This window comes from Catharus ustulatus, chromosome 24 (genome assembly GCF_009819885.2).
Source record: "Catharus ustulatus isolate bCatUst1 chromosome 24, bCatUst1.pri.v2, whole genome shotgun sequence".
Classification (NCBI taxonomy): domain Eukaryota; kingdom Metazoa; phylum Chordata; class Aves; order Passeriformes; family Turdidae; genus Catharus; species Catharus ustulatus.
In genome coordinates this window covers 7,025,214-7,040,084 of record NC_046244.1, presented here as the reverse complement: position 1 = coordinate 7,040,084, position 14,871 = coordinate 7,025,214, and the positions used below count along the sequence as shown (strand labels likewise).

General features: G+C 51.2%; 1 protein-coding gene across 1 annotated transcript in view; it reads left to right on the top strand.

Annotated features, from left to right (window-relative positions):
* The first annotated feature begins 6,525 nt into the window (after positions 1-6,525).
* AGRN (agrin) overlaps positions 6,526-14,871 on the top strand; it is a 109,878-nt gene continuing 101,532 nt past the window's right edge. The window contains 5 exon segments of the mRNA XM_033079407.2: positions 6,526-7,016; positions 7,018-7,050; positions 13,911-13,970; positions 13,973-14,002; positions 14,005-14,176. Of these exon segments, the coding sequence (XP_032935298.1) occupies positions 6,555-7,016; positions 7,018-7,050; positions 13,911-13,970; positions 13,973-14,002; positions 14,005-14,176 (757 nt within the window). The 5' untranslated portion in view covers positions 6,526-6,554.

Here is a 14,871-nt window from a genome sequence, read left to right as displayed (position 1 = left end):
ATCAAATCCTGGGACATCAAATCCAGGGGATTCTGTGGAGGAAAGACTGGGGACATCCAATTCCAGCTGGACAAAATTCCCAGAACCTCTTACACAGAAAATGGGCTCAGAAATCCTCTGGGATTTAAACCAGGAAAGGTTTTTGGTGTTTGACTCCAAATATTGTTCATTTCTGCATGCGTGGCTGTGACATCAAATCCTGGGACATCAAACCCAGGGAAATCTGTGATGGGATGAGAGGAACAACTGGGGATGTCCAGTTCCACATGGACAAAATTCCCAGATCCCCTCACACAGAAAATGGGCTCAGAAATCCTCTGGGATTGAAACTAGGAAAGTTTTTGGTGTTTCATTTAAAATATTCTTAATTTCTGCTTCCATGGCTCCCACATCAAATCCTAGGACATCAAACCCAGGGAATTCTGTGGAGGAAAGACAAATTCCAGCTGGACAAAATTCCCAGCTCCCCTTACACTTAACACAGGAATTCCTCTGGAATTTCAACCAGCAAAGGCTTTATGTTAAATATTAAACCATTTAATAAATATTGAAGCATCCCTCAGCCCCAGCCATTCCCACAATTCCCAAACCCTGCTCCCAGGGCTCTCCCTCACCCCCTGAGCCTGCTGGAGCTGAATTTTCCCCTTGCTGGGAAGGCAGAAGTGCTGTGGCTGCACTTTCCCTGCCCAGCTAATCCCATTTGTCTCCCAAAACGCCTTTTAAGGATTCCCAGCAATGCAGCACAGAAATCCATTTGCAGGCACGAGGCAGCCAGGAGGGGAATTTTGATTTCCCAGTTATTAGCGGATGACAAGGTGAGGGAACCGGGGGAAGATTGATGGCCCAGAGAAGCGTTTTTACTTCCCCCAATTAATCCTGTAATCAATCCAGGGGCTGGGAACGCTTCCCTGTCAGGGTGGGGAGGATGGAGACGTTTTCTCCTGGAAGTGGCACGGGGAAATCCGCTTAGATTGGGGATTTTTAGGTGAAAAAATTGATTTTTCAGACTGAAGTCATCAATCCACATTAGGGAGGCTCTGTGGTCGTGTGGAATTCCAGCAGGAGGAATTCCAGCAGCCCCCAAGCCGTTCCTGAGGGTGGGATTTGATCCTGGGGGGGATCCTTTGCCCTCAAGTTCACGCTGGGTTTTCCTTCTGCTCCTTTCTCTTTTTATTTTCCCCTTTTGATTGTGGTTCAAAGAGTCCTCGTGGTTCACTGGGTGCTTTTGCCCCTGAGCTGGGGTTAAGTTAAACCCTGCTGGAGGTTCAGGGCTGCTAAACCCAGCTCTAAAACGGGTTTTAGGATAAAACAGGCTCTGATCGCCAGGATTTGGGGCCAAAAATCTGCAAATTCCCAGGGTGGCCCCATCCCTTCATCCCATTCCAGGCTGAATTCCTCCTGCCCTGTCATTAGAGCTCAGAGCCCGCCGTGGTTTGGGGTTTTTCTCCTGGAGCCCTGGGAATTTGGGCACATTCAGCACAATTCCCTGCTTTTCCTGCCTGGATCCAGATCTGCCATTCCAGGAGATCAGCTGGGAATTTTTAACCCCATTTTAACCCAGTTTTTAACCCAGTTTTTAATTCAATTCAAGCCCGATTTGGGGAGGAAATCACTGAATTCTCCTTTTTTTTTTTTTTTTTTTTTTTTTTTTCTCCAAGATGTGACAGATCCCAGGGAGTTCCTTGATTTTTTTTTTTTTTTTTCTTTTCTTTTTTTTTTTTTTTTTTTTTTTTTTTTTTTGGGAAAAGCCCAAGTTTTCCTGTTCCCATCACAGCAGAGGGACAGAGTGACCCCCCCTTGGATGGTGCAGTGGAAATCAGGGATGGGACACTGGAAATCAGGGATGGGGATACAGAAAATCAGGGATTGGGATGCTGCAAATCAGGGATGGGGACTCTGCTGTCCCCTCTGGGGTTGGTTTTTCCTCTCCAGGGCCTTTATTTGCTTTTAAGGCAAATATTTGGCTCCGAGCCCTGAGGATTTTTCCTGCCCTGACATGTGGGCAGTGCCAGGCCCTCCCTTCCTTCTCCCCTTCCCTCCTTCTCCCCTCTCCCTCCAAAAAAAAAATTGAAATTCCCACCCAAAAATCACCCAGAAGTGTGAGGGAGCAAACCCTGCTCTAATTCCTTGCAGTTTTGCCAGATATTTTTGATTTTCCAGAGGCAGCCTGAGCCACCTCCGAACGCATTCCTGGAAGTTTTCCTGAGCCCCAGGTTCACAGGGAAGAGCCAGGACAAACCCTGGTGTTTTGTGTATTTTGGGAGCTGCTGTTTATTTGTTTTGGGTGCTGATCTGCCAAGGAATTCGCCTCGTTTTTCCCACAGAAACATCCTAGTTTTTTTAAATTTTATTTCTCATTTATCAGCAATTCCCTGTGGGAATATGCTCCCTGCACATTGGCCTTAAAAGGTGATTTTCTTCTTTTTCTTCTTTTTTTTTCCTTTTCTTTTTCTTTCTTTTTGTTCTTTTCTTCTTTTTCTTGCCTTTTGGGAAATCCTTGTCCTTCTGGATCCTGTGAAACCTCCACAAGCAGAGTGAGCTCCTCACATCTCACCTCCACCAAAAAAAAAAAACCCTCGAGGCCAAATAATTCCACTCAAACCACACCAGATTGGGGCAAAAACATTTTAAAAAAAAGGTGTGAAACCCATTTTTTCACCTCACATCCCAGCTCTGAAAGCAGATGGAGGGGTGGGGCTAAAAGGAGACAACTCAAACCCAGAAATTTATCCAAATCCAGGAGAAATAATTCCTCCCCTACAAGTTTCTGGAGCAGGGAAATCCAGCTCAGCTTGTTCCTGGGATTTCCACTCCAGCAGTGCTCGAAGAACACAATAAAAATTAATTATTAAAGCAGCAGGATAAAAAAAAAATCAGCTGCCAAGGCAGGGAATATTTTAGCTGATTGTGGAGTTTATAACAACAGAAATGGAGTGGTGGAGTTCCTCTGTGAGGATTTGTGAGGCCTGGGCTTGGCTTTGAGGTTTGGAGGCTTCCAGTGCCTCTCATCCAAAAATTCAGACTTTTTGGGAGAGGTTTTTCGGTAAAAAAAAATTTGATAATGTAGATTTTTTTTCAGGTGGCCTCATACAGGAACTTTTTGAGGGAAATTTTGAGTGGAAAGAGCCCTGGGGTGCGAGGCCTGTGGGGCCTGGCTTGGTTTTGAGGGATGGAGGCTTCCAGCACCTCTCATCCAAAAATACAGACTTTTTGGGACATGTATTTTGGAAAGAAAATTGGATAATGTGGTGGGGGGGTTTTTTGGTTTTTTTTAAATTTTTTTTATTTTTTAAATTTTTTTTTAGGGTCGCTTCATCCTGGAAGTTTTTGAGGGAAATTTTGAGTGGAAAGAGCCCTGGGGTGTGAGGCCTGTGGGGCCTGGGCTTGGTTTTGAGGGATGGAGATTCCCAAAAATCCACATTTTGGGGAAGTTTTATGGTGAGAAATTGGATAATGTAGATTTTGTTCAGGTCACGTCATCCTGCAATTTCTTAGGGATTTACAGCGCACAGAAAATCTGGCAGGTTTGGAAATTATTCCCTACCAGATTTCCTGCAGGCCTGACCAGCTCTGGGCCACATTTTTGGGTGAAAATCATCTCCCCAAAACCATTTTGGGTGAGGATTTTATTCCTGAGGTGATAAAACCCTGCCTGCTTTGGATCAGGCAGCCTTTCCTGGGTGCTGAGCTGGGAAATTCAGATTTCCAGGGGAAAAATGGAAATTTGGAGTGGAAAAAAGCCTTGGGATGTGAGGCCTGTGGGGCCTGGGCTTGGCTTTGAGGGATGGAGGCTCCTAAAAATTCAGGTTTTTAGGGAAGTTTTTGGTGAGAAAATTGGATAATGTGGATTTTTTTTTTTTCAGGTCGCTTCATCCTGGAACTTTTTGAGGAAGATTTGAGTGGAAAGAGCCCTGGGAGAAGATGAGAGGTTACAAGAAGGATGGGAATGCCTGGGTTAAGAGAGAAAATGTCCAGGGTGCCTTCCCTGCAAACCCCACAGGATTTGGGATATTTCCTGGCAGATTTATGTCATCCCCATCCTCTCCAGAGACAAACTTTGGAGCACTCAGCGAGGCTCATTTATTTCTAACTATTAAATAAATGCAAGAAGGAAAGGAGAAGGAATGTGACACCCACAGGGGCAAACACCACTTGGGATTGGGGATTTAACAAACGGCACGATCGGGATTTAGGGAAGGAATTATTTGAGAATTCAGGGAAAAGAATTATTTAAAAATTCTGGGAAGGATGTGGATGGAATCTGCTCATCCCAGGAGGACACAGGGACACGTCATGTGTGGTTAAACTTCACCCTGGGATCAGGAGCTGGGCCTGGTCACAAAGGGGATTTTTTTAGGCCATTGGGGCTTTTTTTAGGGCCACTGGGACTTTTTTAGGACCATGGACTGAAAGAGCCTCGTAAAGAGCGTCTGGGGGCTGGCTGATTTATGGAGGGCAGAAACAACATCCCTCCCCTGGTGCCACTTAAATTCTCATTTGGATCTGCCCTAATTGCTGGGGACATGTGGGGAAATGGCCCCGCAGCCCCCAGGGGAGCCAGGGCAGGAGGTCACGGTGCTGCTGTGGGGACAGACCCTCAATGCCCAGGAGTGTCCCCAGGCTGGGCAGGACAGGGCTGGCACCAGCTTGAAGTTTTTTCCCACCCCAAACCATTCCATGGTTGCACGTGTGGCTTTGTCACAGGGTGGTGACAGGAAATGTCCCCAGTGCAGAGCGGGGCCAGCCCTTGCCTCAGTTTTCCCTGTAGGGGAAAACCTGGGAGCACCTTTGGTGGAACAGGGATGGAAATGTTGGGGTGTCACCCCTCTTCGAGCATCTCAGGGGTGCAGGATGGAGGGGACAGGGTTGGGAGTGACAGGGATGGGAATTCTGGGGTGTCACCCCTCTGTGAGCACCTTGGGGGTGCAGGATGGAGCAGGGACACACCAGGACAGGGTTGGGGGTGACAGGGATGGAATTCTGAGGTGTCACCCCTCTTTGAGCATCTCAGGGGTGCAGGATGGAGCAGGGACATCCCAGGACAGGGCTGGGGTGACAAGGATGGAAATGTCACCCCTCTGTGAGCACCTGGGGTGTGGGGTGAAACAGGGACACCCCAGGACAGGGCTGGGGGTGACAGGGATGGGAATTCTGGGGTGTCACCCCTCTTTGAGCATCTCAGGGGTGCGGGATGGAGCAGGGACACCCCAGGACAGGGCTGGGGACAATTCCTACTCAGAGTGGGGGGTGACAGGGAGGGACAAACCCTCCGTGTGCACATTTAGGGGTGCAGGATGGAGTGAAGGACACCCCAAAACAGGGCTGGGGGTGCCAGGCACGGAAATGCTGCAGTGTCACCCACCCCAGGACAGGGCTGGGGACAATTCCTACTCAAAGTGGGAGGTGACAGGAAGGGACAGACCCTCCGTGTACGCATTTAGGGGTGCAGGACACCCCATGACAGGGCTGGGGGTGCCAGGGACGGTAATGCCGGGGTGCCACCCACCCAGGACAGGGCTGGGGACAATTCCCACTAAGAGTGGGGGGTGACAGGGAGGAACAGACCCTCCGTGTGCACATTTGGGGGTGCAGGATGGAGCGAGGACACCCCAAAACAGGGCTGGGGGTGCCAGGGACGGAAATTTTGTAGTGTCACCCACCCAGGACAGGGCTGGGGACAGCTGCCACTCCTGGTTAGGGGGGTGACAGAGAGGACAAACCCTCTCTTTGCTCATCTGGGGGTGCAGGATGGAGTGAATGACACCCCAAAACAGGGCTAGAGGTGTCCAGGAGGAAAATTCTGTGGTGTCGCCCACCCCAGGACAGGGCTGGGGACAATTCCCACTAAGAGTGGGGGGTGACAGGGAGGGACAGACCCTCCGTGTGCACATTTGGGGGTGCAGGATGGAGCGAGGACACCCCAAAACAGGGCTGGGGGTGCCAGGGACGGAAATTTTGTAGTGTCACCCACCCAGGACAGGGCTGGGGACAGCTGCCACTCAAACTGGGGGGTGACAGGGAGGGACAAACCCTTCCTTTACTCATCTCGGGGGTACAGGACGAAGTGAAGGACACCCCAAAACAGGGTTAGAGGTGGTCCAGGAGGAAAATTCTGTGGTGTCACCCACCCAAGACATGGCTGGGGACAATTCCCACTAAGAGTGGGGGATGACAGGGAGGGACAAACCCTCTGTGTACGCATTTGGGGGTGCAGGATGGAGTGAAGGACACCCCAAAACAGGGCTGGGGGTGCCAGGGACAGAAATTCTGTGGTGTCACCCACCCAGGACAGGGCTGGGGACAGCTGCCACTCCCCGGGGAGGGGGTGGCGGTGCCTCCTGCTCTCCGTACACCTTTAAAAGTCTCCTCACGTTGCGGCTCTGATTATCCATTAACCGAGGCGAGCTCCTTTTCCTGGGGTTGGCGTTCGCAGCGAGCGCTGCCAGCGGGGCGGGCAGTGCTGCCTTCCTCCTCCCTCCCTCCCTTCCTCCCTCCCCTCCCTCCCTCCTCTCCCCCCTAACCCCCGCTCCCTCCTTATCAGCAATTCAGATTGCATGCAAATCTGCGCGCTTTCTTCCAGGGCCACGGCAGCGAGCGCCCAGCGCTTCTCCGGGGAGCCAGATCTCCTCCTCCTCCTCCTCCTCCTCCTCCTGGGATTTTCCTCCTTCTCCCCTCCCCTCCCTCGCTCCCTCCCTCCCTCCTCTCTTTCTTTCCTCCTTTTCACCTCCTGGAACAAAAGTGGCCCTTTCGGCTGCGCCAGCGCTGCCTGCGAGCCGGGGCCGCTTTGTCTGAGCGCGGCACCGGACACCGGCGGGGCCACCAGCGGGGCCACCAGCGGGCCACCAGCGGCATGGGGACAGCGCTGGGCGGCGGTGGCCGGGAGGTGCTGGCGCTGGCTGGCGCTGGGGATGGCACTGAGCTCGGCGCTGGGCTCCAGCTGCCCCGAGCGGGAGCTGGAGCGCAGGGAGGAGGAGGCCAACGTGGTGCTCACGGGCACGGTGGAGGAGATCATGAACCGTGGACCCGGTGCACCACACCTATTCCTGCAAGGTAAACCCGCTGCTTTTTTTTTTTTTTGGGGGGTGGCGGGGATTCTCCGGAGGTTGCTTTTTATGGGCATTTATTTCCCTCTGCGCTCCGGCCGTGATGCGGAGCTGCCTCCCAACTTTGCTGGAAGGTGCCGGGAGCCTCTCCTGGTGACTTTTGGAGCATCTCGAGTTCCTGCAGCACGAGCTATTGTTTAATCACCAACCTGCCCTCGGGCTCTGAGGTTTTTTTTGTTTTTTTTATCTCCTCCGAATGCGGAGAGACGCTGAAGTCCCGAGCAACCTGAAATCCCATCCGCCCGCTTGACAGAAAATGTGCCTTAACCCTTGCCGGGACAGCAATCTCCTCTTCCTTCTCCTTTTCCTCTTCTCCCCGTTCCCAAAACCCCTGCTTTTTTCCTCCTCAAAAATCCTTTTTTTCCCCTTTTTTAAATTTTTTATTTACAATTTTTTTTAATTGGAGCCCAGCAGAGCAGACTCAGGGCTTACTATTTATTTTTATTTTTATTATTATTTTATTTTTATTTTATTTTTATTTTATTTTTATTTTATTTTTATTTTTATTTCTATTTCTATTTTTATTTTTATTTTATTTTTATTTTTATTTTTATTTTTATTTTATTTTCTATTTTTATTTCTATTTCTATTTTTATTTATTTTATTTTTTTTCTGGAGCATCCCCCGAGCATCTTCCCCCCCCAGCTGGTGCCCCGGTGCCCTCTGGCAGCGCCCCCAGCCCCATCCGCACCCCAGGAGCTCGCAGCCCCCGGCTCCGTCTGTTTGCGGTGTCTGGCACATCCTGGGTGCTCCGCCGAGAATTAATGAGCTGCTGCCAGCAGCGTGGGGCACAGATGGACGTGGCCACCTGGGGCCGGTGCCAGGTTGCCGCAGGAGGTGGCCCAGAGGTGTTGGTGGCCAGGTGGAAATGCCCCGGTGAGAAATAAATCCGATTTCTCCCGGGGCAGAGTCAGAGCGAGGTGTGTGAGGGGTGGGAAAATCATCTTGGAGCAGCGGGCAGGACTGGGGATGGGGAGAGAAACTGGGATGGGGAAAACTGGGATTGGAGGAAAAACTGGATTGGGAAAATTGGGATTGGAGGAAAAACAGGGATGGGGAAAACTGGGATGGGGAAAAAGTGGGATGGGGAAAGAAGCTGGGATGGGGCAAAAACTGGGATGGGGAAAACTGGGATGGGAAAAAACTGGGATTGGAGGAAAAGCTGAGATTGGGAAAGCTGGGATTGGAGGAAAAACTGGGATTGGGAAAAAGTGGGATGGGGAAAGAAGCTGGGATGGGAAAAGCAGAGGTGGGAAAACCTGGGATGAGAAAAGAAACTGGGATGGGAAAAACTGGGATTGGGAAAATTGGGGATTGGAGGAAAAGCTGGGATGGGGAAAGAAGCTGGGATGTGAGAACCTGGATGGAGAAGAGCTGGAATGGAAAAGTTGGGATTGGAGGAAAGCTGGGATGGGCAAAAGAAACTGGGATGGAAATCACTGCAGTGACAGGAGATTGATCTGCTCCCAGATCCTCGGGACACCCCAAATCCCATCCCAAAGCTTTTTATTTCCCTGCAAAGGACCCCAGAAAACGCCACTGAAAATGACACAGGACGGGCTGGTGGGCAGGGAAGGGACAGGAAAATTCCTGAATGTCACAGCACGGGCACAACGGGATGGAGGGATCAGGTGGGGTGGGATGGGATGGGGTGGGATGGGATTTGGAATATGGGATGGGATGGGATTTGGAATATGGGATGGGATGACCAAAGCCACCTGCTCAGCAGCTCTGCCTCTGCAAGGTGCACTCCTGGAGCAGGCAGGGTTTTGGAATGGGGCTGCCTGTGGTGCACAATCTGAATTCCTTACACTGGGAAGGGAATCTCTTCCTGCCTTTCCCTGCCCGGGAGAGCTTTGTGCTGCTTGCTCTGGAGTTTGGGATTTGGTCTGGAAACAGCAAGGAAGGGTCAGGACGGGCTCCTGGGAGATCATTCCAGCCTTGGAGTCCTGTAAAAGTGAAAGCTGGAAAGATCCCATCCCACTGATCCCATTTTCCATATCCCGTATCCCATCCCATTGATCCCACTGATCCATATCTCATATCCCAACCCACTGATCCCATCCCATCCCATCCCATTGATCCCATATCCCATCCCATTGATCCCATCCCATCGATCCCATCCCATCCCATCCCATCCCATCCCATCCCATCCCACCCCACTGATCCCATCCCATCCCGTTGTGCCCGTGCTGTGACATTCAGGAATTTTCCTGTCCCTTTCCCTGCCCACCAGCCCGTCCTGTGTCATTTTAGTGGCGTTTCCTGGGAAAAAAAAGCTTAGGGATGGGATTTGGGGTGTCCCAATGATCTGGGAGCAGATCAATCTCCTGTCACTGCAGAGATTTGGGGATGTGCAGCTCTGCAGCAGCTCTTGGCTTGTTGCCCTCCCAAAATCTTGGAATTTTGCTTGGCCGCTCCTGCAGTTTATTTATTTATATATTTTTTTTCAAACCAAACATCTAAATTCCAACAGCAATTTTGGGATTAAACCTGACCTCTGACAGCTCCTGCTGTCCTGTCAGTGCCCCTGGGGGAGCTGGGACAAATCCCAAATCTCGTGCTGAGGAAATTCCTGCTCCCCTAGACCCCTCGGTTATCTCCTGCCAGCCTCTTCCTTATCTGGGGACTTCCCACACCCAAATCCCGAATTTTCCCGGAGCTGGGTGGTCCGGGAGGGGAGCGGGCACGTGGGGAATTTGTGAATTCCTCTCTGGGGCATTGTTCTTTCCAAACCCTCCCAGCTGAGCGCTGCGATAGACACAGATAAGCGCCAGGAGAAATGTGAAATTAATGTTAAATAAACACCCCGAAATAGCTGCCGGGGGAAAGGACGAGCAGGCTGACAGAATTCCCAAAAAAAAAAAAAAAAAAAAGAAGTGGCTGCTGTGTTATTTTTCCAACCGGATTTGACATTCCTGGCTGCAGTTTTTGACTTTTTCCCAAAGCTGCTCTGTGCTCTCGGCCCCCTGAAGCGCTTTTTTTTTTCCTGCTGTCCCCATGATTAGGAAAGCAGCTGCTATTTATAGGATAAATCCAGGTTCTGGGAGTGCGGTGGGAAGTGTGGAAAAGGATGTGGATCCTGTTCCTGACAATGGAGCACGGATTTTTTTTTTGGTGGGGGGTTTTGTGGGAATTGCTGAGTCTTGGGGAATGGCACAGAGAGACAAAAAAAAAATAAAAAAGGGAGAAGGAAGGATTAAGGAAGGGTTGGAAGCAGAGCTGGTTCTGGGTTTTATCTCCCAAAATTCCCAAAATTTCGGTGCTTCCCATCCCGAGTGACAGCTCCTCCAGACGGGACTTTGCTCCAACTTCTCACCTGGTTTTACATCCCCAAACCCGGCATTTCCCGCAGGAAAATCCCTGTACAGGTGGTTCCTCATTATGGAATGCTGGAAAATCCTTTCATTTTTGATGTTTTCAATTCCCCCACCTTTAAAACACACCTTTAAAACACACTTTAAAATCCCTGCTGCTCTTTTTCTGCTAAAAACCCCTCAAACCCCAGTTTTTCCTGGAAAAGCAGAGCTCTCCAAGGCAGGATCCTGCTCCAAACAACCCAAGCTCATTTTTTTGCTCCCCGGCTGCCCCATCCTCGCTGCCGCCGGTGACTCAGCGGTGACAAACTCTTAATTGTGCCGCGCTGATGAATGGGATGCCCTGCAGGTAATTGCCGGGGCTTCGCAGCCTCGCACATCCATTCATCAGCGTGGGGAGGAGCCCGCTGGACTCTGATGTTCCTGTGGCCTCACGCCAATTAACACCGATTCCATCTGCTGCAGAGCTGGGGGGGAATTCACAAAATCCACAATTTGATTTTTCCCCCCATCCCAAAACCCGGAGCTGTGAAAACGCGCCTTTCAGCGCCAGCCTCGGGCTGTGTTTTTTGCTGCTGGATTTTTTTTTTTTTTTTTTCCCTTTTTTCCTCCTTTGTCTGGCTGGGTTTTCAGCCTGGCTCGCTGCTCCGGAGCTCGCCCGGGCTGCAGCAGCAGCGGGAGGTGGAGGTGGGGCTGCGGGAAGGTGTCCGGGCTTGACTGCGGGCACGGAGCGCCGAGCCCGGGAGGGGCCGGAGGGGCAGGGTTGGGTTGGGAGAGGCAGGAGGGGCTTGGGAGAGACAGGAGGGGTTTGGGAGATTGGGGGTGTGGAGGAGCAGGAGGGGTTTGGGAGAGGCAGGAGGGGTTTGGGAGATTGGGGTTGTGGAGCTCAGGAGGGGTTTGGGAGCTCAGGAGGGTTTGGGAGCTCAGGTGGGGTTTGGGAGCTCTGGATTATGGAGAAGCAGCAGAAGGGATTTGGGAGCTTGGGGTTTGGGGCTGGAGGAGCAGCAGGAGGGGTTTAGGAGCTCAGGAGGGGTTTGGGAACTCGGGAGGGATTTAGGAGCTCAGAAGGGGTTTGGGAGCTCAGGAGGGGTTTGGGAGTTTGGGGTGTGGAGGAACAGGAGGGGTTTAGGAGCTCAGGAGGGGTTTGGGAGAGCCAGGAGGGGTTTGGGAGATTGGGGGTGTGGAGGAGCAGGAGGGGTTTGGGGGCAGCAGGAGGGATTTAGGAGCTCAGGAGGGGTTTGGGAGATTGGGGTTGTGGGGCTGGAGGAGCAGCAGAACGGATTTGGGAGCTCAGGAGGGGTTTGGGAGAGGCAGGAGTGGTTGGGAGTTTGGGTTGTGGAGGAGCAGGAGGGGGTTTGGGAGATTGGGGTTAAGGGCTGGAGGAGCAGGACGGATTTAGGAGCTCAGGAGGGGTTTGGGAAAGACAGGAGGGGTTTGGAGATTGGGGGTGTGGAGGAGCAGGAGGGGTTTGGGAGCTCAGGAGGGGTTTGGGAGATTGGGGTTATTAATTTAGGGTTGTAGAGGAGCAGCAGGAGGGGTTTGGGAGAGCCAGGAGGGGTTTGGGAGATTGGAGTTGTGGAGCTAAGGAGGGGTTTGGGAAAGACAGGTGGGGTTTGGGAGCTCTGGATTACAGAGGAGCAGCAGAAGGGATTTGGGAATTTGGGATTTATGGAGCTGGAGGAGCAGCAGGATTGGTTTGGGAGCTCAGGAGGGTTTTGGGAGCTCAGAAGAGTTTTGGGGAGCTCTGGATCGTGGAGGAGGGTTTGGTGCTGAGGGATGAAGGAGGAGAAAAAAATCTCAGAGCAGCCCCTTGGCTTTGCAGGATGTGCAAAACTTTTACCCCTGTCCTTGTCCTTACCCTGCAGGCCCCTGGGCTTTGCATTTGGGGCTGCCAGGACCTGTCCCAGCCGCCATTTGGGTGACCCAGGACCTGTCCCAGCCCCACTTGGGGCTCCTTTGGGTCTGTCCCACCCCATTCACACCTGGGCTGCTCCTGCACCTCAGGGAAGCAGCAGAGCAGGGCAGGGAGCAGCCCTTGGGGTGAGAATTTGGAATCATTTATTTGTTTTTGGATAATTTATTGTTTTTTTGGATGGCTGCAAGCTCAGACCACCCCCAAGCCTCTCATCCTACTGCAAATATTTCACCAGGAGGAGAAAGTGTGGGGGGAACAGGGAGATAAACTCGGTTTTAAGCTTGGTTTGTGCCTGCAGGGCTGGGTTTATTTGGATTTATTCCCTTTCCCTGCTCGGCAGGTGAGGCTGGTGCTGAGCACGAGGCTCTGGCCCGTGGCTCCTGTGGCTCCTGTGGCTCCTGTGGCCACTGGGAATGTGGCACTGGCCCCATTCCCGTCCTCCCAGCCCTCCTGGAGGGGTTGGGCTCAAGCTCAGCCTGGGCTTTGAAGGCTCCTTCGGTCACAGCTGAAATTCTGGAGTCCAGGCTGCACAAAAAAATAAAAAAGAAAAAAAAAAGAAAAGAAAAGAAAAATAAAAATTCAATTTCTGTGGAGTTCAGGCTGCACAAAAAAAAAAAAAAAAAAAGAAAAAAAAAAGAAGGAAAAAAAAGTTCAATTTCTGTGGAGTTCAGGCTGAAAAAAAAAAAAAAAAAAAACGAAAAACAGAAAAATGGAATGGTTCTGGCTCCAGGGGGATAAATCCATCTGCCAGGGCCACCAAACCTTGTCAGGGCCACCGAGGGAAGGGAAATGGGAGCCAAGGGAGGGAAAATGTGAGCCCAGAGATGGAAAAGAGGAGCCCAAGGAGAGAAAATGCAAGCCAGAAAGGGAAACAGGAGCCCAGGAAGGGAAAATAAAATCCCAGGAGGAAAAAGAGAAGCCCAGGAAGGGAAAATAAGAGCCTTGGGAAGGAGAAGAAGAGTCCAGATATGGAAAACAGGAACCCAGGGAGAGAAAACTGGGAGCCCAGAGACGGAAAAGAGAAGCTCAGAGATGGAAAAGAGCCCAGGGAGGGGAAAAGGGAGCCTGGGAGAGAAAACAGAAGCCCAGAATGGGGGGGGGAAGAAGAGAATCCCCAGGAGGGAAAAGAGTCCAGAAGGGAAAAGAGAAGCCCAGGAAGGCAAAACAGAAGCCCAGAAGGGAAAAGTGGAGCCCAGGAGGGAAAACAGAAGCCCAGGGAGGGAAACACGAGCCCAGGGAGAGAAAAGTGAATCCCAGAAGGGAAAAGAGGAATCATAGAAGGGAAAAGAACCCAGGAAGGGAAAAGAGAAGACCAGGAGGGGAAAATGGAAGCCCAGAGAGGAAAGGAGGAGCCCAGAAGGGAAAAATAGAAGCTCAAGGAAGGAAACAGAAGCCCATGGGAGAGAAAAGAGAAGCCCAGAAAGGAAAAGAGAAGTCCAGGGAGGGAATAACAAGCCCAAGGAGGGGAAACACGAGCCCAGGGAGAGAAAACAGAAGTCCAGAAGGGAAAACAGAATACCCAACCCCAGACCCCAAACCCAACCCCAACCCACGGTGCCTCTCCTCCCCGTGCAGGTGCGGGTCTGGCGCTACCTGAAGGGCAGGGAGGTGGTGAGCCACGAGATCCTGCTGGACGGGGGGGCAACAAGGTGGTGATCGGGGGCCTTCGGGGAACCCGCTGATCTGCGACAACCAGGTGGCCACGGGGGACACGCGCATCTTCTTCGTCAACCCCGCGCCGCGCGCGCTCTGGCCGGCGCACCGCAACGAGCTCATGCTCAACTCCAGCCTGATGCGCATCACGCTGCGCAACCTGGAGGAGGTGGAGCACTGCGTGCAAGGTGAGGGCTCAGTGAGGGTTTTGTGGGGTTTTCCTGCTTTTTTCCTGGCTTTTTTCCTTTTTTTCCCATTTTTTTCTGTTTTTTTTCCGTTTTCTTTCTGTTTTTTCCCGTTTATTTCCTGTTGTTTTCACGTTTGTTTCCCGTTTATTTCCGTTTATTTCCTGTTTTATTCCCATTTCCCCCCATTTTCCTCCATTTTTTCCCATTTTATTCCCATTTTTACTCCCATTGTTTTATTACCATTGTTTCCTTGTTCTTTTTTCCTGTTTTCCCCCATTTTTTCCCCATTTTTTCTCATTTTATTCCCATTGTTTTTCCATTGTTTTCCCATTGGTTTTCACATTTATTTTCCCAATGTTTTCTCATTTTTTCCCTGGGGTTTTCCCAGGGTTTTCCCAGGGTTTTTTCTGGGGTTTTTCTGGGGTTTTTGTGAGCTCAACTCCAGTCTGATGCGCATCACGCTGCGCAACCTGGAGGAGGTGGAGCACTGCGTGCAAGGTGAGGGGTCGGGGGGTTTGTGGGGTTTTCCTGGTTTTTTTCCTGGTTTTTTTCCTTTTTTTTCTGTTTTTTTTCTGGTTTTTTCTGGGGTTTTTTTTCTGTTTTTTTCCTCCGTTTATTTCCCATTGTTTTCCCGTTTATTTCCCGTTTATTTCCCGTTGTTTTCCTGTTGTTTTCCAGTTTTTTTCCTGTTTTAT